This window comes from Pezoporus wallicus, unplaced genomic scaffold (assembly GCF_028554395.1).
Source record: "Pezoporus wallicus isolate ANWC-B61680 ecotype Strahan unplaced genomic scaffold, APGP_CSIRO_Pwel_v1 contig_4012, whole genome shotgun sequence".
NCBI lineage: Eukaryota > Metazoa > Chordata > Aves > Psittaciformes > Psittacidae > Pezoporus > Pezoporus wallicus.
In genome coordinates, this window is record NW_026637828.1 from 2,608,611 (window position 1) to 2,635,121 (window position 26,511).

A 26,511-nucleotide genomic window follows, 5' to 3' on the forward strand; every position below is an offset into this window, starting at 1 on the left:
TATTATCCCTGTGATGGGAATAATGACCACGCTGCAGCCAAGAGGGGAGCAGCAGCTGCCTGGGCCCTGTGCTGCAGCTGGAACTGAAGTGGGGTAAGCAGTACCATGCACAGCAGCAGCTCTTAGGGTTGTTACAGCACTGTGTGACAGAGGAACACTTCTTTGTTAAGACTCTCTTCGTTTAGGTCAGGACTGGTAGGCTGGAACCAGTGGATGCTACCCTTGTCACTGTCTCCTCTCCCCTGGCTCTGCCATGGCATTCATGGGCACTGTGGGGCTGTCACCTGTCACAGGACTAAACCTTACAGGGGGGCACCAGTATCCCAGCGGAATATCGTTGGGGGGAGGTCTTGGCTGTGGTGCCTGTTGCCACCCTGTGACAATTTGGCATCTCACCCCATGCAGTCCCTCTTTTCCCTCTGCTCCCCACCCCAGGTGAAGTCCTTGAGGCATTGAGGCAGCCTGCCACATCTTCTCTCCCAAAAAATAAGCTACTGGGAGTCCTAGCATCTCCCTGGTGACACCAGGCACCCTCCCCCAGGAAGCATCCCTCCTCCCTTTCCTTGTACACCAGTCATGGGGGTTTTCCCAGCATCGCTGGCTCCACTGCCTGCAGGGATGCTCCCGGGGAGCAAACCCTCCAGGCCAGCAACTCCAATGGGCTCTGAAGTATTCCAGGGATGCCGTTCACCTCCTGGCTGCTTACTAATAAAACCACACACAGTTAAGATCCAGGGAAATTCTTAGTAACATGATGCACCATCATTTTGAATGACATTAGGCAAAGGGGAAAAAAACAGGAAGGAATGAGTCAGTCACAGGAACAAAACAAAAACCCAACCCCAAAATATCACCCAACCCCTGACAATGCAATCAATCACTGGAAGGGAATCAGCACCCCTCTCCATAAATATTAATTCCTTTAGTTATGTGCAAGTGTGTGTATTACTATAGTGCAAATAGCTCTGCATTGACTGCGGAGCAGCTGGCCATGAAGGGACTGCCCCTGGGTGACTCAGGGACTAGTTAAAGACAGACAAGAACCAATACAGATTTAAAACAAACCAAACAAAAAGCACCCAAACCACTGGGAAATGCCAAAAAGAAATCCCAGTTCACAGTTGCTGCCTCCAATCTGGTGCAGGCAGGGCTGGGCAGTGCTGGTGCCTTACGCACTGTGTCCAGCAGCATCCCCACAGCCAGGCTAGGCAGGACAGTGCCTTCACTCCCTGTCTGCTGCTGGAGCAGCCTGCTGTGGTGCACAGGGAATGCGGATGGGGAGGGGTGACATAGGATGGGGACATGGGAGCTGTGTGGGGTGCAATGGGAGAGCACAGCAGGACGGACATGGGCACAGGGAGAGCATCGCTGGCCTTCAATGCCAGTCCTGCAGCTGCACAGAACAGTGCTGCTGGTTGAACCCTTCCACGGATACAATAATGAGAGCCCAACAGCATTCCTAGGAGCCCTGCAACACCTCTCACCCAGAACTGCCTTCAGCCTGAGCACTGGCAGCCAGACCCATCACGTGCTGTACCAAGGAGCCGAGCTCTGGGCACCGCTCCATGGACGTGTCCCATGGCTCCGTGAACACAGCCAGTTCACCCTGCACCATTTGGGACGGTGCCAGCTCCTCAGGACACGCTTGCTTCCACCCCTGGGCAAGCAGGCAGGAGGGGATGGCATTTCCTAAGAGGTTAAAGAAAGCGGAGCCTCCTCTGTGGGGACAGATGGACAGATAGGAGGCTTGCCTTCTCCACGCCAGCCAGACACAAAGTGCTTCTAAGGGCAACCACAGTGCATCCTAATGAACCCAGCAACCTGGATCTAAGCTATTTGACAGGCTCTGTTAAACCACAAGCAAACCACCTAACGATACACACCAACATGCGGGCCAAGACCACGAAGCAGCGCCCTGATGGGTGTGAGCGTTGGGCAGGGCAGAGGCGCCCTGGGGAACACATCCCGCTCCTCCTCTGCCAACCCAATCCCCAACACCCATCTCCACCCATCCAGACTTCCCCTTGCTTGTTGGGCTCTTTGTTTTTGCTGTATAGAAGGGAAGGAACACTGGAGAGTGGAAGTGTCACATGCACACGCACACACGGACCTGCAGTGGCATGCGTGGCACACACACCACACATGTTCCCCACGGCAGAAGGGACGGCCCCATCCTCCCGCCCCAGGTGAAAGGTTTCATACATTTATACAGTATTTAAGACACGCTGATATATAAATTACTGTCTCTATATATACTATGTATAGGCAGCAGGGCCAGTCCGTGATGAAGGGCAACAGTGGGGGCTTCTGCTCATTTCCCTCTGTCCTCTGTGTAGTGCTGGAAGCGAGTGAAGCTCATGAAGACTTGCTCCAGGGATATCTGGCTCACGGAATAGTCTTCCAAGTGATACTTTTCTTTGGCTTTCTCCAAGGCCCCAAATACCTGCAAGGGATAGCACAGCTGTTACTGCAGGTACCTTGGCCGCAGGACAACCCTGCTGGCTGCAACTAGGAAAGCAGAGGAAGCTTTTTTCTCCAAGGAAACCTGGGCAAAGTGACACCTTTCCTGGCAGGAGGGCAGTGGGAAGCCGGGAGATGGGTTGTTTAGCAGAGTACCTGACCCCATTAAAAAATATATGGTGTATATATACATACATATATACGTATATATGAGAGTTGGGGTTCAGACAGCTGGGGGTGTTTAGCCTGGAGAAGAGAAGGCTCCTTAAGGAGCAGCTCCCAGTGCCTAAAGGGGCTACAAGAAACCTAGAGAGGGGCTTTGGACAAGGGCCTGTAGGGACAGGACAAGGGGGAATGGCTTTAACCTGACAGAGGGGAGATTGAGATGAGCTCTTAGGCAGAAGCTCTTCCCTGTGAGGGTGCTGAGGCGCTGGCACAGGGTGCCCAGAGAAGCTGTGGCTGCCCCATCCCTGGCAGTGTTCAAGGCCAGGTTGGACGGGGCTTGGAGCAACCTGCTCTAGTGGAAGGTGTCCCTGCCCATGGCAGGGGGTTGGGACTGGATGAGTGTGAAGGTCCCTTCCCATCCAAACCAGCCTGGGATTCTACGTACAAACAAAGGCAAAATCAGCTTTTGCCTCAGGGAGACCCTGCTTTCCTTCTGGAGGGCTACAGTCAAGGGCAGTCAGTTTGGGAGGGGTGGGACGGAGTGGTCCCAGCTCAGCAGCCATTGTGCATCCTGTGAGCTCACACAGCAATAAAAAACAGAAGGATAAAATACACTTTTTAACTTGTCTGCGTAAATCACCTGGATTTTAGACAGGGAGAGGCTCTGGAAGAAAAGGGAGTGTGAAAGCAAAGCATGAAGAGCATGCAAAGGGGCAGAAACTGGGCTGCTCCTCCAGCCTCCTGCAAAGGGTGGGATGGACTCCAGCATCCCCTTACCTGTGCCCAGCTGAGGTTCTTGTTGGTCAAGTGGTAATGTACCATGCCCTGGTGCTCATGTTTCAGGACACTGCCTGGGAGAGATGAGCCAGGAGAGGCTCTGAGTTAAGAAAATGCTGAAGCTCATGACGAGCATCCTGCCCTTCCTTGGAGTGCAACTGCTCCAGCAGCTCATCGTACCTGAGAAAGTCTTCTCCACAAAGGCCTTGAAGGCCAGCAGCTCGCCCTCCTCCTCACTCCGTGTTTTGGCCAGCAATGTGTAGCCACTGCCAAACTTGCTTTTCAGGTGCTGGGGGCTGCCCAGGCACTTGAACTGCCCGTTCACCATGATGGCCAGCCGTGTGCAGAGAGCCTCACACTCTTCCATGCTGCAGGACAGAAGAGGACTTGTTCAGTGAGACAGAAGCACTGAGACAGAGCAGAGGAAAATGGCTGCACCATCCCTGTCAGCGTTCAAGGCCAGGCTGTACAGGGCTAGGAGCAACCTGGTTTAGTGGAAGGTATCCCTTCCTGTGGCACGGGGCTGGAACTGCACGAGCTTTATGGTGCCTTCCAACCCAAACCAGCCTGTGACTCTGTTAAGATTCTTGAAAGAGGCTGGAGGTGGATTCCCTTCTCTCTGGGCTTTTTGAAGACGGAGATCTGTGTAAAGCCAGCTATCCTACTGCAGCCACTGCTCACCTACCAAGCTCTGGATGGGTACTATCCCTTGGACCACACCACACTCCTGACCACCTTTTAATCTCTCATGCTAAACCTCGCCAGGACAAGTCACCTGTGGGAGGTGAAGATGATTGATTTGCCACACTCCCGCGTCCGTGTCACCGCATCCCAGAGCAAACGCCGCGCCACAGGGTCCATGCCTGTGGAGGGCTCATCCAGGAAGATCACAGGGGGACCACCGATGAGTGCAATGCCAGCACTCAGCTTCCGCTTGTTACCACCACTGTTGAAGGAGAGGGGAACAGGGACAGAGACCATCGGTATGAGCATGGGGAGAGCCACAAAAGGAGGGGTGGGGGGGGCCTCCATGACTCCTCTCACCTGTAGGTCCTCACGAGCTTGTCAGCATGTGGCTCCAGCAGCAGCCCCCTCAGCATGTTCTCCACGCAGCTGCCGATGTAGCGCTCGGGGATGCCCCGCAGCCGCGCGTACATGCTCAGTGTCTCGCGGCCCGTCATGTGCTCCAGGAGCGCATCGAACTGCGGGCAGTAGCCGATCCGCTGCTGCACCTTGGGGCAAGAGGAAGACAGTGGGGATCAGCTCACAGACAGGTCCCTGCAAGGAAGTCTCCAAGCCAGGAGGCGCCTTGGCACCCACGTGGCTTTGCTGCCCCTCTGCTCACTGAGCTGCAGCTTCAAGTGAAAAAAAAGAGAGAAATTTCCCCTTCACTGCAGCAGTTGGTCTGGTAGGGATGGACACACGCAGCATGCCTCTGGACATGCCTGGGGGTTGGACCAGATGATCTCCAAAGGTCCCTTCCAATCCTAATGATTCTGTGACAGCAACTGGGTGGTTTCACACTGCATTTCCCAAGCTGGTTACTCGGTCTGAGGGGCCATTTCAGGTTAATCTCAGGAGAAGGAAAGCACTGGAGGGTCTGTAACCTTCCCCATACTCTGGTGTCCTCTGGGGACAAGGGCCCAAGGGAACGCAGAGTCCCTGGGGAGGAGGCAAGCAGGGCCATGCTTTCAGGGCAGACCACCCATGTTATCCTTGCCTGACATCATCTGGGGCTGACAGCGCTAAAGGCACCCAGGGATTGAACTGAAAGCCTGATCCCTGCTCATCTTTTCCTTTTTCCCAAAGGGGTGGGCAATTCCAAGCACGGAGACCTCCAGTAGGGTTCTGGAAAGGTCTGACCCTCTTGTTTTAGAGAGACCATCATACAACTGAGACTAACTCATTTTTGACATTTCCAGCTACAGAGCTAAACCCTTTGATGAAGGATTCACCACCCTTGAAAGGTTTGGCTTCCATCTGCTTAACATCTATCACCCTGGGGGAGAGGAGATTGCTTCCACATGGCCAGATAAGGACTCCACATTCCGGGGATATTACTTCGACCCCTAGCAACTGCAACCATGTCCTCCTCAGACGCAAGGTGGCGCAGCCCAGCCCCCGGACTGTAATCCACCCTCCAGCCCTGCAGCTCTCAATACCTTCTTGATGTTGGCTAGGATGCTGTGGCCATCCACAAAAGCGTCACCCGACGTGATGCTCTCATCACCAGTCAGCATCTTGAAAGTGGTGGTTTTGCCTGCTCCATTGAAGCCCAGAAGGCCAAAGCATTCCCCTTTGCTGACCGCCAAGGAGATCCTGTCCACCGCTAGCAGGGACTCCCGGCTGTCGTAGACCTGGGGGGGCGCCAAAACACAGGCCAAGCCTGTCATTACCAGACCGCAAGGCTAGAGGTGGCTTTACCAGCTGCACGAGGACCATGGTTCAGTGAGCAGCAGGATGCTCAGGAAGGGCCATGCTCTATTCACCTTGGTAAGCTCTTTGATGACCAGAGGGCTGCTGAGAGATGACAGAAGTTCTGGTGGCGACTCCAAAACCTTCTTCCTCTCATCTGCCACGTCCCGGTCCTCTGGCAGCACAGACACCCTGTTCAGGAGTGCCACCTAAACACCAGGGATCAAAAACACTCTTGGCTGCTGTGGGACAAACAGGTTCCTCCAGTGCCCCCAACCCAGAAAGGATCCATCCAATAGGATAGGATCAGCCCGCTCTCAGGATGCCTCAATCCCTTTGCCAGCCCATACCCTCAACAGGATTACTCCCCCCAGGCATCCTGTTCCAAGGATGCTCCCTATGAAGATGATTTGGAGGGCCTGTCACCAGCTCACAGGGACTCGTGGGCTTGGTTTGGTGGGCACCTTACTTCTCCCTCCCACCACTTCAGCTCACCCATTTCCGCCGCCTGCAGATACCACAGACCAAAGTTCTCAGTCTCCAGAGAAGGTTTGTCTCAATGAGGAAAAGGAGAAAGAGGAAGGAGAAACCCTGGATGGTCAAGGAGGTCAGGTATCGTCCAATCCCAGGCGTCTCCCAGGAAAAGTAGTTCATCTGATAACTGATATCTGAGCAGGGGTGGAACAGAATCAACACTCTGAGCAAGCCACACTCCGGAAAGGGACAAATAAGCTCCAGAGAATGCTGTGAGCCCAAAGCTTTGCTGGGTTCGTGTCCATCCCAGCCCACACTGGGCTCCCTGCCCACAGCTCTTTCCAACGCTTCCCACCAGAGGATTCAGGTCTGGAGGGGGTCTAGCAGAAGATGCCCAGTGGGGGCACACAGAGATCAAGTAATTCCTGTGACAGGGATTTCTTTACTTGTCTATGAGACTTTTCCTAGCCTCCATCTCCTTCAAATCACTACTAAGGAAAAGATTCCATAATTGGATCACCTGCAAGTGTCAAACGCCGCCCAGTTTTTGCATTAAAATGGTACCTGGAGCTACTGCTCATGTTGGGGTAGAGGCCCCATGACACTGCCCAGCTCCACCATCCACCCCACAGAGACCCCCTGGTGTGGCTACGGTGGAATGGGCAGGTGAGGACCAACACAGAGACTCACTGAATGCTTTGCAGATGAAGATAGCTTCAACAGAGGAGGTACAAAACTGAATGAACTCATAGTTCTGGTAGAAGTCACTGATGCATTGGCCCAAGCAGTAATTGGGTAAGACAAGAAAGACTTTATCCAGAGTTTTGGAAAGGTCCACCAGGCCCAGCTCTGAAAAGAGAACACAGAAGGATTAACAGATTAGAGTTAGCTGGTTTTAGAGAAAGACCCTGATACTTCCAAATTCAGAAGGAAAATCAACCCATTTTGTCATGTTTAATGGGTGATAATGGACTGTCATAGGGCATTTTTTTTGCTAGTGTGGGGACAGTCCTTGGGTGAAAATCCCCTTGGGGGCTGGATCTTCTTGGTGATGGCACAGTGCACTGCTGAGCAGGCATGGAGGACAGTGACCCACCTGGGATGCTCATGATGGTGACTGCAAGGAAGGTGGCCGTGCCCGAGAGGATGTTGAAGATGGTGAGGCGGGTGTAGGCCGTGGCTGCCACTGAGAAGAAGAAGCTGAGGAGGTACATGAGGGGGATGATGGCCCAGCCATAAAGGAGGAAGATCAACATCACATCAACGAGGTGGCTGTCTTGGGTGAAGGCTTGCACATCAAAGGCTTGGAATATCACCTGGGGCACAGCGATGTGAGGAGATGCACATTTGTCTTCACAACTGATGTTTTCTTGTCTCGACAGCCCAGGCAGCAAGGTTAACAGCAACACTGCACTGACCCAGATAATCCTCCCTAGATGGCTCCCAAAAGCAGCCCATGCTTGCCCCAGACAGAAATCTCCTTTCTCAGACTGGGATGCAGAAGAGCAGATCTGGGGAATTCTTTTCCATGCTCCCATGTACCTGAGGTTTTCTAGTGCCCACACCCAAGTGTCCAGGTGCCAGAGGCTGCAGTCAACTGGCCAAACAGCTTTCTTGCTGGTCTATTAACTGAGGCAATGCCAATGGCCTCATCCTTTTCCCTGCACCGCTACACATCCCAGCCCTCCCAGAAGAGCAGCACCCAGAGCTCCCACCCAAGGAGAGGACAGGAGGGTGGCAGGGCTGACTCACCAGCATCAGAGCACAAGGGATGAGGAAGTTGATGATGTCCCAGAGCAGGGCAGAAAGCCAGAAGTTGACCACGTAGACGCCACTGACGAACTGGACGTGCTTGGCCTTGATGGCGCGCTCGCTGACCAGCAGCAGGGCGAAGGTGCTGGCGAGCGAGGCCATGCCGTACAGCAGGTTGATGGCGATAGCAAACCCAGTCTGGCCTCTGGGACAGCAGTGGGGCAGGTAAGGACAGAGACAACTTGACAAACTGAGGCTACACAGGGACAGCACACCCAAGCCATGCTCCTTATGGAAGCTATGCTAACCCAGCATGCAGAACATCCCACAATAGAAGTGCTCCTCAGTAAGATAAGCATCTCCTGCACACAGCCCACCCAGTACACCACAAACCTTCACCCTGCATCTGCGGGGTCCCACACGTGTCCCCTCAGGTACAGGTGAGGTTCAGAGACCCTGGATGCAGAGGGCCATACTGTCCCCTCTGATTTGAGCACTCAGGGAAAACCAATCCCAACCAGTATCTGGAGGTGAATACCCAAACCCTGAGCTATGTGCATGGGGCCAGGCAGGTAAGTCAGCTACAATTTTGCCCTCCTGACCTCCAGAGTATAAATCACAGCTATGTTTGGGTATGAGAAGATCCAGCCTGGCTTCTCCACTGACACATAACCAAGCCAAGCTTCCCCCATGGAAGATAAGATCCCGAGCAGGAAAGCAAGCACTGTGCCATCAGACATACTCCATGAGCTGGTCTTTGGCCTTCTCGGTGATGTTGCGGGGCTGTGGGTAGTTAGTGACTGTGATGGAGGCATTGGGGCCCGCCAGCACCCTGAAGACAGCATTGTCAGCCAGCATCAGGGCTGTGGCAGGGGAGTGATATGCCTGGTTGTTGAAGAGCGCAGTGACCACCGTGCGGTTCCCAGCTCCTTCGAAGGAGGCGGCTGCAATGTAGTGCTCATTGAAGGCTCCCCCTTCCTCAGAGGCTCTTGAGATGAGGTACTCCTCCAGGCCACCTGCCAGACACCACAGCTCTTGTGAGCAGGATCCACCACTGTGGACAACTGGAAAAGACCCCATGCAGCCCCAACCCTGGTGCCCCACCCTAGCCCCAGTGATGGCCATGAACACAGGGTTACGGAAAACACAGCTCTGCTCACGTGAGGAGGGGTCCTGCCAACTGTGGGACTAAAGTTTCTCAGAGTTCCTGAAACTTTATCCTCAATTTTGGCATAACAGAAATATTCTAACTTGTCCACCGTCTGATGTCTGTTGCAGGGGGCCGAGATACTGAGGATGACTTTGAATTCTGTTCAAACTGAGTATTTCTGCAGTTCTTTCACCTGGTAACATCTGTTTGGAGCACTTCTTGAGCTCTAATTTCAGGGGCTACCAGTTATTTGTTTCAGTTAATTTAATGAGTCTATTCTAAATTGAACATTTTCAGTGATTGGAAATGTGACAGGAGACCTTGCAAGCTCTTTGAAACATGAATTTTTCTGCAAGAACTAGTTCTAGTCATGTCAGATAACTTCATACTTATCTATATGCCCACTTAGATGAGCTCTTAGGCAGAAGTTCTTCCCTGTGAGGGTGCTGAGGCACTGGCACAGGCTGATGGAGAAGCTGTGGCTGCCCCATCCCTGGCAGTGTTCAAGGCCAGGCTGGATGGGGCTTGGAGCAACCTGGTCTGGTGGAAGGTGTCCCTGCCTGTGGCAGGGGGTTGGTACTGGATAAGCATTAAGGTCCCTTACAACCCAAACCACTCAATGGTTCTGTGGATTCTCCCATGCAAGGAGACAGGTCAGATATATGCTGCACTTTGACCTAAGCCACCCACAGCAAGGGCCCTCCAAGAGAAGTGCATGGTTCTTGCACATCACCCCAGGCATCGCCCATTCCACGGGTGCACCCTGATCCCTCCTCACCCAGCACCTCCAGCGGTGACTGGCGCTGGGCATCCAGAAGGTCCACATACTGCTCAGCCAACTTCTGTGGCAGAGCTGCGGTGGCCGGGATGCTGAAAGGCACGATGGTCTGGCCATAGGGCTCCAGCGTCAGCCGGAGCAGGGATGAGTCCCTGGGCCCTGGGAAGGTTTTGGCCACCACGAGGGCAAAGGCAGTGAAGATCAGAGGCACGAGGAACTGCGCTGCCACCATCTTCCAGTTGCGCCAGCTGTACATGGCTCGTTTCATGAACATGGCGTAGAACTGTTGGCAGCACAGGTAGAACTGGGGGAGGAGAAGTCAGGTTAAGTGAGCCCCACCAGACGCATCACCCCACGCACCTGATGGAGGAAATGACCCCACAACCACCTGCACGTAGCCCATGAGCCCACAGCAGAGCCTGCTCTCCATCCGAGCCTGCAAAGACAGGAGCAAGGCAACTGCTTGACCATCAAACTCCATGGCTTCCCAATGGGATGCAGTCACTTTGAGATCTCAGGTGTTAAAAGCAGCCTCAGCCATGACATTTACCTTCCTCCACCTCTCAGTGCTTGAGGTTCACGACAGGATTAGTGCAACACAGCTGCTTGCCCACACAACCAGCTGAGGTGCTTGGGAGAAACCCGCCACTGCAAGCACCTTCTTTGCTCTTTAAACCCATAAACATCTTTCTCTCCTACCTCTGGGACATGCCCTGAAGAAGTGTGAGGAAATTCATCACAAGCACACAGGCAGTGGGCAGTGAAGAGCTGCCAGGGATCTGAAACACAGCCTAGCAAGGGAAGGGAGATGGTTATTCTCATCTCCCTGCTGGAAATCGCAAGTGATGGAGCAAAAACCACTGTAGGTCACCTGGGACACCATCAACAGCATCTCTGTAGACCTCAAGATGAAGAGGATGGTACTGAGCAATGCCAACAACCCTAAAAATAATTTGCCCTAAAGATGCAGATTCTAATTTGACCTTCCAATTCAATCTTTCAAACTACGCACAAGACCAAACATGGGGGAGGCTCCACTGGGTAACCCTGCTCCAAAGCCCCCCTTCCCATGCCCTATCCCTGTTCCTGTTGCACCTGTATTCACAGCACTCACCCCGGTGTTGAGCTTGATGCTGGAGCAGTCCTCAGTAATGAGAGCCCCACTGTCATCCGTCATGTCTGTCATGCCACTCAGGCTGCTGGAGTCATCTATGGCCCAGTCGTTGGAGCGTCTCTCGTGCTGGTACTGGAGAGCAGGCAGCTGGATAGCCTGGATATCCATGCTAGAGTCCACAAGCTTCCCCACCCTGTGCCAGGAGGGAAAGTGGGTGATGAAATACAGACCCAGACAGGTTCAAGTTGTTCTTGATCCTTGCTCTTGATCAAGCTGGGGAAGACAAACCCAAGACACAAAACCCAACGTGTGCCCCAGGGAGCTGTGTAGGACACTGAGGTCACTGAAGCACATGGGGACTGGTCACCACCAGATGACACCCCACCAGGGCCAGCCTCCCCCTGCCTACCTCAGGAAGACTTCCTCCATGGTGGTGACAGAGGCGCCGTAGCTGGCGATGCCCAGCTCCTCCCGCCTCTGCTCCAGCTCTGTGAACAGGGCCTCAAACCTGGACAGAGAAGCAAGGTGTTAGATGCTGATGCTTATGAGAGGAGGCACTCCGAGGCTAAGACCCTCTGGGCATCAGTCCTGCAGCTGGTTTGAGTCCTGCAGCCAGCTCTGGGGATACCTGCAGCACTAAACACCCCACTCTCCCTGAGAGCAGCTTCTGGGCTCTATCTTCTGCTCTTTCTTGCCACAGGCAGCCTCAGCTATCCATAGATCTGATTCTGGAGCTAAACCAGTCTGATCCACACCACAGCCATCATCAGCTATCAAAACCCAGTGCATGGGCAGTGACATGGTGGCCACGGGGGCACAAGAGCAACACACCAGCAGACACAAGGGAGGAACCAAACCCCATTTCCCAAGACCAGCACTGATGCGAAGAGCAGCTCCCCTTTTCAGCAACCCCACGAGGACAGTGTGTGCACCAGTGTGCACAGATCACAGAACCATTAGCGTTGTAAAGGACCTCTGGAGATCATCTAGAAGAGGGGACCCAAGATGAAGACAAGCAGGGGATGATGCTGTTACCTGTGTGTGCTCTCCTTGGGCAGGATGAAGGAAAGCTCTGCCCCGGCATTGCTCTCCATAGTGGCATTGGGCACGTACTGACAGATGAGACGAGAGATCTCCCCCAGGTTACAGTAGGGCTCCTTCACCATTACCATGTGATATCCTGCCCCTGGACAGAGGCACAAGAGAAGGGACAGGAAGGTAAATCACAGCCCAGCCTGGCCCTGCGGTGCTGGAGCAGAGGGAAGCTGAGACACCGCAGTGCACTGATGGTTTTGCCTGGGCTATGGACATGATGCAAGAGCAAACATGGGGATGGGCCTCAGAAGAGACAGAACACCACGATGGGTAGCAAGCAGCCATAGACAAGGAGCAGTGGGTCCCCCTCCCTGCCCTGTATCCACCTCCTGCTCATTCTTGGCACAGAGAAGACCTCAAGCACATCCTGCTGGCTCCTCCCTTACCATATTTACGCTTAAGGAAGAGTGAGGAACCACAGCACTGGAGCTCGCCCTTGGCCATGATAGCGATGCGGTCCCCCAGCAGGTCAGCCTCATCCATGAAGTGGGTGGTCAGCAGGATGGTGCGGTTGCTCCTCTGCTGCTGCAGAAGGTCCCATGTGGCCCTACGAGAGGCTGGGTCCATCCCTGATGTCGGCTCATCCAGCATTACCACCTGCGCACAGGAGGTGGGTGCTGGTCAGAAAGGGGTGGAAGAGGCACAGCAGTGCAGGAAGGGGCAATGCCAGGGCCCATAAGGAGCCTTGACCTCACAGCACGCATGTGATGCTTCTGCTTGGAGGAGCAGCTTCCAGGCAGCAGAGCTGCAACACAGCCTCAAGGTGTTGTCCTCAGAGCTGTCTCCTCTATGAAGGTGCTCCTGCCCCTTCCTCACTGTCCCAGCATCTCCCACTGGCTCACCAAGGGTGAGAAACAACCTCAGAGACACGAGAAGGACGTACACTGGCCCCAGGGAGGAAGGTTTGAGGTCAGCCCCATGGAAGATGCTTGCCTTGGAGTCCCCGATGAGGGCGATGCCAATGGAGAGCTTGCGCTTCATCCCACCAGAGAGTGCCTTGGTCAGGGAGTGGCGCTTGTCCTCCAGGCTGAGGATCCTCAGGATGTGATTGATCTCCTCAGGGCACTTGGAGGGTGGGTACCCCTTCAGCTGCCAGACAGGGGAAGGGAGGGTTAAGGCAGGGTACAGTGAAGCTGGCAAAGACCCTTCCCACCACATCAGCCAGCAGCAGCTAAACCCCACCATGCTGCCAGGCAGGAAAGTGGGGAAGCAGAGAGATGGATTCCTGCCCAACCCTGAAGGAGTTGGCACAGTTCACGTGGTGGTTTCCACAGAGCCATGCTGCCTGTGACCCTCCACTCCTCAATCAGCGAAGCAAGGAGCTCCTACCCGCAGATGAGGTGGAAAGAGGAGGCAAGGGCTGTTCTGCTTTTGATAGAATCAGAGAATGGTTTGGGTTGGAAGGGACCTTCAAGCTCATCCAGTTCCAACCCCCTGCCATGGGCACGGACACCTTCCACTAAACCAGGCTGCTCCAAACTCCATCCAACCTGGCCTTGAACACTGCTAGGGATGGGGCAGCCACAGCTTCTCTGGGCACCCTGTGCCAGCGCCTCAGCACCCTCACAGGGAAGAACTTCTGCTTAAGAGCTCATCTAAGTCTCCCTTCTGTCAGGTTAAAGCCATTCCCCCTTGTCCTGTCCCTACAGGCACTTGTCCAAAGCCCCTCTCCTTGTTTCTTGTAGCCCCTTTAGGCACTGGAGCTGCTCTACAGTCTCCCCTTAAGGAGCTTTCTCTTCTCCAGGCTGAAAAAGCCCAGCTCTCCCAGCCTCTCTCCAGAGCAGAGGTGTTACACCCTCTGATCATTTTTGTGGCCTCTTTTGGGTGCACTTGATGAATCTCATCACGCTTTCCCAGCCTCATGAAGTCACAGGTGACTGCAGAGTGTTCCAAGGGCTGTCTCCCCCGTGCTCACCCCTGCGTAGAAGTGGAGGTGCTCTTCCACCGTCATGTTGTCAAAGAGGACATCGTGCTGGGGACACAGGCCCAGGCTGCGGCGGATTAGTATCATGTCCTGGGAGATCTCATAGCCATTGATGTATGCCTGCCCACCCGTTGGAGAGTGCAGCCCTGGGGGGAGCAGACACAAGGAAACGTGAGGGTCCTGCTGAGCATCCCCTGCCAAGCTTTTTGCCAGAAGCTGGAGCAAGCCAGTCTCTTGCTTAAGCTCAGGCACAGCAGCCTTCTCTTGCCACACAGGGTGGGCGGCATCTCATCCATACGCGGGTGAGAAACATCCTCATAGAGGGGAGGTGGAGCTGGCAGTGCTGCCAGAACAGACACAGGCCAAGAACTGGACTTTGTCATTCTTAACCTGCTGAGCTCTGAGCAGCCTATCTGGTGGGTATGGTGACTTTGATGGTTCTCCCTTTTCTGTTCTCATAGGACATTCCCAGGAGGAAGCCTACAGAGACCCATCCTACAGTGGGTCCTTCCTCTTCTCAGGGCTCTCCAACACAGAGACTGGCTGTCAGTGTCCTCACTGGCTGACCCCACTCTCATGGAGGGCTGAGCAAGGACTCCCACCCTCCCTCCACTGCCCCAGGCAGTGACCTGCCTCTCACTACCCCAGCAGCCCTGGCCAACAGCTCAGTGAACCAAAGGCACTCCAGGGAACGGAAAACCCCCTCTCCAACTTCAGAGATGGGGTTCATCTCCCCTTTGCAAATCAAGCCATCAGCATGTTCCCTGCCATGTTCCAGCCCCACAGCAGGAAGTGGCTCCTACCTGTGAGCATGGACAGAGTGGTGGTTTTCCCAGCACCATTGTGTCCCAACAAGACGGTGATCTGCCCTTCATACATATTCACTGTTAAGTCCTTGACTGCCTCTTTCATCTTGTTTCCCACTCTGAAGACCTGAGGAGATCACAGTAATGAGTTGACGCTGTTCTCAGACCTGTCCCCTCTGGTCCACCCAGCAGGCAAAGCCCATGATGCTCACATGCTGCTGGCATTAGACAACAGGTCTCACTCAGGTTAAATTCAGATGTCAACAGGTTAAATACAGATGTCAAATATGTCAAACATGTCAGGCTAAATACAGATGTTCAATACACCTGTAAATATCCAGTACTTCAGCCCACCCCGAAATGCAGCCAGCTCTGGTGAAGAGCCTTACCTGCCTCAGAGCAGCCAAGGAGCAGAGCCCTAGGCAAAGAGGGCAGGGAAATGATGAAGAAGCTGCCTGCAGGCAGTGGGTTTTACAAAACCAATGTCACGATGTGTTAGTGCTGTGCTGGGCAGTCAGTACCTTGGAAAGGTGCTTTATTTTGATTCCTGACACGAGGTCGGCAGGCTCCTCCTCAATGTACTGGCTCTTCAGAGCTTTTTCGGGGTCCTCCTCCTCCTCCTTCTCTTTTCCAACCACAGTCCTGGGGCGCCCACACCAGTACGAGGGCTGGTGGAAGAAGGTAGAGAGAAAGAAACTCAGGCACAGGCTCAGACCATCTCTTCTCCCCAGCCTTGGCCATCCTTTTCCTCCCATGCAGATGCCTCCCAGGGACCTCCCAGACCACCTCCTTGGCCTGGGAATTGCCAACCAGCACATCTTCAGCAGGCAGGTTAGACAGAGTATGATACTGCTCCCTCTGCCCTGCTGCCTTCCCTTGCTTCTCCCTTACAGCAGGATTGCCTGTGATTACACAGGCAGCTTTTCCCCATGTACATTCCCACGGAAAAGGTCAACCTTCTATGAGAAGCAAAACTGAGAAAGCAGCCTGCCCAGAAGAGCCCATGCAAGGGGGGATCATCCCCTCCAAATACATACAAAAAGCCTGGGGTCCAGCTGCTGCAATTACAGCCTTTTTTGCCCTGGCTCTCTAGGAATGAAGATAAGTGTTTGGGAGCTCAAATCCCTGTGGAAATAACGATTCAACAGCTCCTGGATGCAAACCCAACATCCTGCTGTGGCTTTTGGCAGACAGTGGAGCTCCATAACCTGGTCTAGCTGCAAGAGGGAGTGGGATGGTAGCATGAAACCATGCTGGCATAAGGAATTGAGAGGAGGGGAGGAAAAATGTTCCGATCCAATGACAAGGGATCTATACACAGGACCAAAATCAATGGCATCACTGTGGCTTAAGGAATTCTGTGCCACCAGCTGAGCTGCAGTAACCACCACAGCCGCTGAACATGATGCCAAGCATTTGACTTGGCAGAGCGAGGGCAGCTCAGCTGATGGGGTGACAGCTGTCACCCATCCTTCCCAGTACAGCATGGAGGGGCTGGCAGCAGGACACAGATCATTCAGGTCCGTCTGGACAGTAGCGCTCCAGGAATTTCAAATGACTGGATCCGGTTGCTCACTCCTGGGGCTCCTCTCTCCAATGCCTTCACTTGGGCATGGAGCTGTTTAACAACATCCTGCACACCAAGAAGTGCTGGGACAAGAATTTAAAGCCAATAAAAACTTCGTATTCAGTAAAAAAATCCAGCTGCTTCAGCCTTTACTGCGGCTACATTGCAGACCCCTTGACTTTGGAGGTCACGCTTGCACTTTAGCAAGAAGCAGGGTCCATCCCCGAGCAATGCCCATGAAGCCCACTGGAAGGGGTCTTAAGCAATGCTCACCGTCAAGAAGAAGTACCATGGCTGGGGCACACCATACTGCCCTGGGAAGACAGCCTCCACGTACCAGGCCACCAGGCCATAAAGCACTGAATCCAGGAGCAGCATCCCCAGCACTTGGGCCAAGGTGAAGTTGTCATCCACACTGACGGGTTTCATGAGGTCCCTCCACTGAATGCCAGTTCCTGCAAGGCACATGGGACACTGCCTACCTCTGCATTCCCAAAAGGACAAAGTGCTCTGCAAGACTGTCAAACATCCCCTGTCCTAATTCCCTGGTCAAGAGCAAGAAGGATGTGCACAGTTCTACAATCCCTTGTATAGATGGAAAAGATGCAGCAGAAAGCACACTGACATCTTTATGAGATATCTTATGATGATCCCCATCTTCCATGATTCTATGATCACAAGACTCTCCACCCCATCATGCTTCTTTCATCACGTTTTCTGCAATCACCCAGGGAAGATGCAATCTCCAGCCCCTCCATCACCACAGCTGCCTTTTTACTGCCATCATTTTGCAAAATCATGGACTCTGCTGGAGCCAACATCAAATTCTAGTAACACAGAAAATAAAGATATGTATTGGGAAGGAGGAAATGCAACAGATCCCCATTCCCTAGACCAGAACAGAATTTGTTTGATAATTAAAGTGATGATGGCATTTTGCAAAGCCCAGACTGCCATGGGCATGGGTCTTGAGGGACATGGCTCTTGTGAGGGGCAGGAAAATGCTTCTCCTCTAACTCTGTGACCCTGACTACTGAGAGGCCAAGGGGGAATGGTTTTAAACTGAGACAGAGAAGACTGAAATGAGCTCTTAAGCAAAAGTTCTTCCCTGTGAGGGTGCTGAGGCACTGGCACAGGTTGCCCAGAGAAGCTGTGGCTGCCCCATCCCTGGCAGTGTTCAAAGCCAGGCTGGATGGGGCTTGGAGCAACCTGGTCTCATTGAAGGTGTCCCTGCCTGTGGCAGAGAGTTCGAACTGGATGAGCTTTAAGGCACCTTCCAACTCAAACCAGCCTGGGATTCTATGATGACTTCTTTACACCCTTCACACCACATACAAGACAATCCAACCCAAAGGGCTGGCTTCTCTCCCAAGGGAGGGGAAGCCTTTGCTCACCTTTTCCTTCAAACATGCCTATAAGCTGTGCCCCCATGGCCATGGCCACGTTGGAGATGAGGCAGGATGCCAGCTTCTGGCTGTGGGACATCAAGTCGTAGCGGGGTGAGATGAAGAAGTAAGGGATGTAGGAGAAGAAGTAGAGGAAGCCACCAGCAGCAGCCGCAACATTTGCTGCCAGCACAGGGAAAAGCAGGAAGGAAAACATCAGTAACTTGGTGATGCCACCAAATACTTCTCATCAGCTTTCCCTTCAGGGAGATCCAAGCCTTTTGTTTGAAACGTGGTTACATGGGGACAGGACAAGGACATGCCCATGTCCCAGGTCAAGGCATGAGAAGCAAGAGAACCCACCCCTGGTAGGCCACTGCAGAAGCACCCTGTCCCCACCAGACCAGAGTGACCTGGGACCAAGACAACCAGATGAGGCCCTAATGCATGAGCCTGCCTGGATTGGGAAGCAACAGGACACACATCCCTTTCCATGCGCTGTGGGGAAAATACATCCAAAAAAGGGAAGAAAGGTCCCCCCTGCCACATGTCATAGCAAGTTCTCCTACACAGAGCCCTGTGCAATGTCATGTAACTCTGGACCCAGTGGTCCCAGGATGGACTGATCACCTCGAAAGCTGCCTCCCAACCAAAATTAACCAAAGATTTTACACCCCGAGGCCCATACTGCTCCCCCAGCCCAACAGGTCAGCAACACAGGAGGCAGCTGCAGAGGGACTCACCTCTAGAGAAGAACGTGCTCACCATGAAGTTGAAGGAGATAGAGGAAATGGAGAAGATGGCGAGGAAGGTGAACACCAGCATGGGGTCGCTGTTGGTGAGCACTGCTCCCTGTTCACTCACCTACCAAGAAAACCTGGTTACACTCCAGGCTAAAGCTTCCCATGGCTGCATGTGTGAGCACCTGAGACCTGATGTCCCCCATGGGTTAAAGACAAACAGAGACAGGTGAGAATGCGCAGGCCCTCCTAGAGCACTCCAGGAGGAGGAAATGCAGGTTGCCTCCATGTGACATGGGGTCTCAGAGGCAGGGGACATCTTGCTCAGCATCCAGGCAGCCACCTCCTGCCTCTCATGGTGCGGGTAGGAAAGACGAGAGCTCGAGTCCCTGCAAGGGCACGCAGGATGGGAGCAGGGTGGTTGGCTGTGCATGAAATGCTTGGCCTCTCTAGTGGGGGTCCCAACCCCCAACTCCTGCCAGGAGAGGTTCCCTTTGCTGTGAAAGGGAGCTGTGGGGTCATGGTGCTGCCCACCCAGCTCTGGAAAAGGCCAACTCCAGCCTCCACAAAGACACAAAACCAGTTCAACCCATTGGAGACGAGCCTTCCCATCCCTGTGCCTGTGCCAGCACAGAGCTTCTGGCCTGGGGAAGGACACTCACCTTGACACAGAAGAGCATGGTGACGAAAAACACAGACACCAGGAGAAAGAGGAAGAACATGAGGAACCAGGCGCTCCAGTGCAACCAGTTGCTGAGGCCCATCATGTGCATGTACTCCTGTGGGGAGGTCATGCTGTCACCCAGGGCTGCACCCAGGTTTCCTAGCCATTGCCAGGTGAGGTGGAGACCTCAGTCAGGGTGGTGCGGCTTTGCCCTGCAGCACTAGCGAGGGAAGGGGCAGCTCCAGGTGCCACCAAAGTGGTCCTGTGCAGCCTTAGCATCACATGGTGTCCCTCAGCTCCCTGGACCCCCTGTGGCCACCAGTGAAGGAGAACATCTCCCCAGATAGATGAGCTGAATTCAAACCTATAGCAGCCTGTGCCAGCAGGGCAGAGGACAGGACAACCCAACACCCAGAGCAAGCCAAGCCCTGCACACTCAGCCCTGCTGTTGCAACCACAATCAGCAGAGCTCCAGCCACCCCCACAAAACAGCTCAGACACATGGGTTTCTACATCCAAGAGGCAAACAATTTGCTTCCCACACACTGAACTCTTGAATCCACAAGTGTTGCCCTTTCTCCAAGCCATCTTCCAGCCCAAGCGAAACACCAATGAGCACTGGCTGCACAGCAAGGAGAGCTGAGCCGTGTCCTGACAGCAGGATTAACGACATTCCTCCTTGGGATTTGCTAATCTGCTGCCACCCCCGCCTTCTGTTCACTGGCACCACATCCCATAGGGATTTTGTTCCTCATTTAAAAGCAGCATCCATTGGAAAACAAAGGCAGGGGAGCACCCATGTGTCTCACCACTCATGTTACCTTCAACTTCTTCTCCTTCTCATGCACGACAGCGCGGACGATGTTGAGCGAGGTGTAGGTGAAGCTGAGCATGAGCAGCAGGGGGAGCTGGTTCTGGATGGCCAGGAGGAAGAGGTCGTTAACATATGCCGGGTAGGGAAAGCGCTGCACCACCACTGTGATGGTCTCCAGCAGGCTGGTGGAGCTGGCATTGGCGTGGTGCTGCATGATGGCTCTGTCCACTGCATGCTGCACCGCCAGGAAACCTTCCCGGATGTAACCTGCATGGAAAAACAACACAGTGGAATATAGATGGGTCCAGGGTTTGGAAGGAGGCGTTGGCAGAGAGAAACAGCCATTGGAGAGGGATTGCTTGGGAAGAGGATGGAGCTTGTAGGAAAAGCAAATTAAATGTGACTATCAGCACCCTCCTGTGGACACAGAAGGGCTCAGAAAGGATGTACATTAGCCATTTAGATCTCCCATAATCATCAATTCAAAGCAGCTGGCAGGAAAACTCAATTCAAACTGCAGTGGCCTTCCTGCAGACATGGATTTATCTTTGGAAGGGGGAAGATTCTCCACCATTCACTACCACCAATGTCACTGAGCTTATGGTTGGTCCCTTTTTTTTTAATGTAATCCAAGAGAACGCAGGATACTACAGAGGTTTTGGTGAGGAAGAATATATCCTGTTACTCACACATTTGCCTTGAAAGTTTTGTGCATAAAAAGAGGCTAGGTTGGACAGAGCTTGGAGCAATTTGGTCTAGTGGAAGGTGAAGGTGTCCCTGCCTGTGGCAGGGGGTTGAAACTGGATGTGCTTTAAGGTCCCTTCCAACCCAAACCATCCTGGGATTCTATGATACCTAGTTTTCAACTGGTTTATTTTACGTGGGATTTCTGCTACATGGAAACTCAAATTCTGCTCACAAAGTCCCAGAGGAGCATTTTGAAAGTTAATTGCTTCAAATGACCAAGACAGAGAAGAAAAAACTAAGAACCTGAGATCACGAAGACTGTTTTATATTAACTAATTTACTAAGCAAACACTGTAGGGAGGGAACTGGTCTGAGCTCCTGGTCACTGTGTCCTGTAAAACACTGCAACCAGAAGAACCAACAACTCTGGGGCTCAGGTTTATTTACACTGTGGGAGTAAAACCCGTTCTCCTGGTTTCTTAGCCTCTCAATCTTCTTGACATCGCTATCGAACGATGGAAGAAGAAACCCAACCAAGGGAAATCTCCCCTTTGCAGCTGAGAGGAAGCTTCTAAAGAACCAAGTCCTAAGCCAGTGCCAATGTCTTGCTACCTCCTGCTTGGTCAGTGGTTTGGTTTCCTGAAAAACCTATGATCAAACCACAAAATTGCTCTATTTATTTCTAAAGGACTTAAGCAGCACGACAAACACTGAGCAGTTTGGCCCCTGAAAGAAGTTTTCCATTCAAAATATAAACAGAAAAGAACCTCAAACCATTTAAATTTAACAAAATTTATGTAAGTAAAAATTATTCTTATCCAATCCTGCTCAGCAGAAGTACCCACAGTGTCACAGAAGTCACAGGATAAAATTTAAATACATGCTATAAAGAATGAATATAGTAAATAAATGTTTAAAATATGTAAACAAAATGAATTAATTTTTAAAATTAACTTAATTAAACTGATTTTTTCATATGAAACTCTCTATTTAAAAGCTCAGAGCCTCAGTGAATCTCTGCAACGAGCCAAGTCACTGCACAGAAAATCGCAGCCATCCCTTTGGTCATGAGGTAGACCCCACCAGAGGGGATGTGGCCCTCACCCGGTGTCCCGCCATCAGCAAACTTGGCCTCCCGGGGCCCGGGCAGCTGAAAGAGCGGGAAGAGGTAGCTGGTGTGCCAGTCCCGGTCCAGGTTGGGGTTCAGACCCGTCTGCTCACTCCGCGGCGCATTCCTCGGGCTGTACTTGAAGCGCAGCTCATAGTCGACCTGGAAGGAGCACACAAGGGGTGTCACAGGTGGCAGCAGGGTGCTGTGTCCCACATACTGTGTCCCCCAGTCAGGTCCTCCTCCCCTCTGGGCTCCACTCACCTGGAGGGGCAGTGGGGATGTGCTCTGCTGGAAGTGGTGCTTGAACACAATGGCAGCCAACACGCTGCCAGAGCGGTTGTCCAACTTGACATACTCCTCAAAGTCCCTCTCCGAGGCAAAGCCTTGAGCTGCACAGGGGGAAAAGACAGAGATCATAGAATGATGTGGGTTGGAATGAACCTTGAAGTTCATGTAGTTCCAACCCCCTGCCATGGGCAGGACACCTTCCACTAGACCAGGTTGCTCCAAGCCCCATCCAACCTGGCCTTGAACACTGCCAGGGATGGGGCAGCCACAGCTTCTCTGGGCAACCTGTGCCAGTGCCTCAGCACCCTCACAGGGAAGAACTTCTGCTCATCCCAGTCTCCCCTCTGTCAGGTTAAAGCCATTAAATGCAGGCATTTAGTGAAGACACTGAACATGGCAACTCAACACAGGCTGATGACCATGCAACCACTGTGGTCCAGGACACAAGGGATGTGGTCCAGCCAGAGCTGGGAAACACCACAGCTGTCAGACACAGATCTATATAGGATGCTACTGTATGAATCACAGGGTGTTCAGATGATTCCTCCTCCACAAGAGCTCTTCTCTCAGAGAAAATCCCAATATTATCTTCAGTTTGGAACATGAAGCACTAAAATTTTCTGTGCAACAAGATTCCCAAAATATTTCTTCTCAGAGAAGTGACAGCCACTTTCTGGAACTATTTTAGGGTGACATTTTTCTAGATGGGAACTGCAACAAAATGTGACCAAAAATCAAAACAAAATCCTGCAGTTTTAGTGATCAAGGCCAGGCTGGACGGGGCTTGGAGCAACCTGGTCTAGTGGAAGGTGTCCCTGCCTGTGGCAGGGGGTTGGAACTGGATGAGCTTTAAGGTCCCTTCCAAACCAAACCAGTCTGGGATTCTATGAAAGAAAAATAAAGCCATTTTCTTGAAGTTCTGAAATAACTTTGCATCCCAAGAACAGAGGATCAGGATTGATCGGAATAAAACTTCACAGCAGTTTCTGGGGTGGATGCTGCAGCCCTGGTCCTGCTCACCTCTGATGCTTATGGGCAAAGCTCTCTCCACCGCCTCTGCAATGCTCCTGACAGCACTGCTGTTGGAGGGAACATAGGCCAACTCCCAGGGGTTGCTGGGGTGCCGGGAGTAGAAGAAGCTGGGCAGGTCATCCACAGACTCGGTGGGGTAGATGGTGGCATTGGGGTGGCTGATGGAGTGTACCCGGTGCCGGAGAGCTATCAGGATGGCGGCAAACAGCAGCGGCAGGCAGATTTCAATGAGTGTCACCAAGATCTGCCGCTTCTGCAGGGAAGAAAAACAGAGAAAATAATATAATGTAACCACTGAAGGTAACGAGGGTCAGGGCCTGCAAATGGCACGCAGCAGAAGCATCCTAGGATTTCACAACCTGGAGTTTCTGGAGCCCAGGAACGATGCTGTGCCAGTTTCCAATTTCTTCAGGACTTTCCAGCCAAGGTGTACCTTACCCTAAGCACTGCTGCATCTTAAACCACCCTCCTTCAGAGCTTTCCCCACCATGCTGCTGCGTCTGAATGAGCTGAGCTGGTGGTTTGCCCTTTCCCCAGTGTGCCCAGTGCTTGCTTAAATTTCTCCTGCAGGCAACTGCAGTGATGCACATCCTGAGAAGAGGGACCAGCCACCGCTGGGGAACAAAGCAGTGTTTGCTTTCACCAAAGCAGAGCAACCTTGCCCAACGCTTACAGGGCTGGGAGCTAAAAATACTGTAAGTAAATGAAAGGCTGGGATGAGCAAGCAGGGGGAGGTAAAGCAGAGTGCAGCAAAGCTGCTGCAGGCAGTGAAGTTGTTTCTGCTGGAGCTTTAAGGCTGCAGGCAGCAGGACATGGGCTCTGGGTGCCAGCACAGGATGGGACCTGGCAGAGCCTCTATGTACAGGCATCGCTGCCCTTGTGCAGCACAGAGAACATCCCCACAGCTCAACCTTCACCCCAAGGCCCGCCAGCACAAAACATGGTGCCTCATTTATGTATTTTAATTGAGGTTCAAGCAACTGGACAATGAACTCAAGTCTGGTGAATGAAGTTAGGCAGCCAGGCAGGAGCATGATCCCCAGGACTCCTTCTCCTGCAAACTTCCCACTAGCTACCATCACCCACCACTAACCCAGGCTAATTAGCACTGAAAACTGCTGGTCCCTAGGGAGCTCGGGTCATCTCTGACCAGAGGGGCAGTGACAGCTCAGGAAATGCCTCAGCAGCAGGACACAGGGGTTCACAGTTCCTCACATGCCCAGAGCAGAAGCAGCAACATTAACCTCTTCTGAAGACTTCAGCTAAGAGAGGCTTTACAAGACATCGTCAAGGAGAAGCTCTACCCTGTGAGAGTGGTGAGGGGCTGGCACAGGCTGCCCAGAGAAGCTGTGGCTGCCCCATCCCTGGCAGTGTTCAAGACCAGGCTGGACTGGGCTTCGAGCAACCTGGGCTAGTGGAAGGTGTCCCTGCCTGTGGCAGGGGGTTGGAATTGGGGCTTTAAGATCCCATCCAACCCAAACCAGTCTGGGATTCTATGATTCTAAGCCAAAGAGCAGGAAGCAGTCACGATGAGGTGGGCAACATCTGCAGTGAGCAAGAAGGGAGCCCCAAGCACAAACCAGCACAGGCCAACCAGGGCAGTCGCCCTGCAGCAGTGGGGTGAATGGGCAGAGGGGGCACATGGATGCACAGCCATGAAGCTGCTCCATTGCCCTGGCTCTCAGCACTCACTGCCAAAGTAAAAAACCCCTCTTTGGGCTTCCCCTAGGAGGAGCTGCCCACTCTAGACACAGCCAGAGATGATCCAGTGCTGAAGGCAGCCCCGGCAGCATGGCTGGGAGGCAGCGGCTCTCAACAGCAGCCTTTGCAAAGGCCACGCTCCTAAAAGCGAACCTTGCAGATGTCTGATGGTTTTATGATGCAGGTCTGGCAGACCAGCTGCTTCCCACTGATTTACTGTTGTATTAAACTTCTCTCAGTGTCCTGGGCTGTCCCCAGAATGGTTGCCTGGCTCCTTGAACTTCCAGACTAATATACATGCACCAGTGCAGGCTGAAGTCATTCAAGCCACTGTATTCCAGAGGTGATGGGGACACTCATCCATAATCACCACCTCCGCTTGCCCACGGCTACCCCAGCTTTGATCAAGCCACATGTCCTAGAATCCATCTTCACACCAGGGTGATGATGGCTTGGGAGCTCCCTGGATTCATCAGGAGAATGATTTTTGGTGGAGTTTTAGAGGAGCGGAGCAACACTCCAAGCTGTATCCCAGCACAGTAAATCCGAGTCAGACTGTGGCTTTGGAAAACAGAAGAAGTGCCCCCACCCCAGAGCACATCCAGAAAATGATGCTATTCACCAGCAGAGGGGATGGGGGGGGTTCCCCTGGACGTGTCTGGGCTGCATAAGGGGGATTCCAGGCCTGGCCATCACACACACCCCAGAGCATGCTGCTGGCTGCAGATCAGATATGCTGCCGGTGCCTTTGGTCACATCCCAGCCCTGTGGAAGCCCGGGCACAGGCAGCCCAGCCAGCCCTTCCCTCTTCCTTTTGTTTATTTTTAAAGCAACATCGTGCTGATGTGCAAAATGGGTAATTGAAAAAGTGGAGCCAGGCTGCAGCCAGCTCCATCCCACCTCTTCAGCCACTCCAGCCCTGGCCCCAGTGGAGCTGCAGCATCTGCACACTGCTTAAACGTGCTAGGACCTCATCCAGCAGCAGGTGAGACGCTGCCAGTCAGGAGGTCCTGAGATCCCTCATCATCAGCTAGCTGCCATGAAGAGAGCTGGGCTGGGACTGGATCCCAGGATGATGGTGGTTTAATGTTTCTAAACCCCCAGACGCTGCTTCTGAGGGTGTATACAGTAATGGAAGGGAAAAAAACTGGGCCCCAGTTTAGAGGTGCTGTGCTGCAATAAATGCCTCCAGTAGAGGCTGTGTAATGGCATAGCTTAATAAACCCACTATCACACAGGAGGGTGTGTGGGTTACCCTGTCCCATAGGAAGGGATGCTGAACTCACAGCTGGAATGCAGGATGGGACAGGGACAACTGAGCACACAGCCCTATCCATAACACCCCAGCACAAAAGCAGGACAACACCACATGCACAAATCAGTTTTTGTCACAACACATGCACAAATAAACCAGTTTTCCCCTAAGAGATGCCCTGAGACTGTGGTAAAGGTTTGCTGAATAATCAAGACCCACACTTCATCATGACAGGGGTAGCCAGAGAGTGTGGCACCAGCCTACCTGCAGGATGTAGTTCTTCCAGAGCAGCAGCCCAAACTGCCTGAGAACAACCATCCTCTCATCAGATGAGGGCCACCGCTGCTACCGCCGCTC

At 53.0% G+C, this 26,511-nt stretch overlaps 1 protein-coding gene across 1 annotated transcript; it reads right to left on the bottom strand.

The window, feature by feature from the left end:
- Positions 1 to 724: 724 nt before the first annotated feature.
- Positions 725 to 26,511, bottom strand: ABCA3 (ATP binding cassette subfamily A member 3). The gene is made up of 30 exons (XM_057408020.1): positions 26,419 to 26,511; positions 23,187 to 23,451; positions 22,140 to 22,267; positions 21,872 to 22,037; positions 20,088 to 20,347; positions 19,265 to 19,381; positions 18,606 to 18,726; positions 17,872 to 18,045; positions 16,751 to 16,932; positions 15,432 to 15,578; positions 14,908 to 15,037; positions 14,096 to 14,250; positions 13,114 to 13,269; positions 12,567 to 12,777; positions 12,121 to 12,271; positions 11,495 to 11,593; positions 11,086 to 11,278; positions 9,972 to 10,275; positions 8,786 to 9,059; positions 8,044 to 8,248; positions 7,388 to 7,607; positions 6,982 to 7,140; positions 6,313 to 6,485; positions 5,892 to 6,026; positions 5,565 to 5,759; positions 4,447 to 4,634; positions 4,178 to 4,348; positions 3,583 to 3,770; positions 3,403 to 3,476; positions 725 to 2,443 (listed from the first exon to the last, which is right to left on the bottom strand). Exons 1-30 carry the CDS (start codon positions 26,470 to 26,472, stop codon positions 2,312 to 2,314), a joined length of 5,127 nt encoding a protein of 1,708 aa, XP_057264003.1. The 5' UTR covers positions 26,473 to 26,511; the 3' UTR covers positions 725 to 2,311.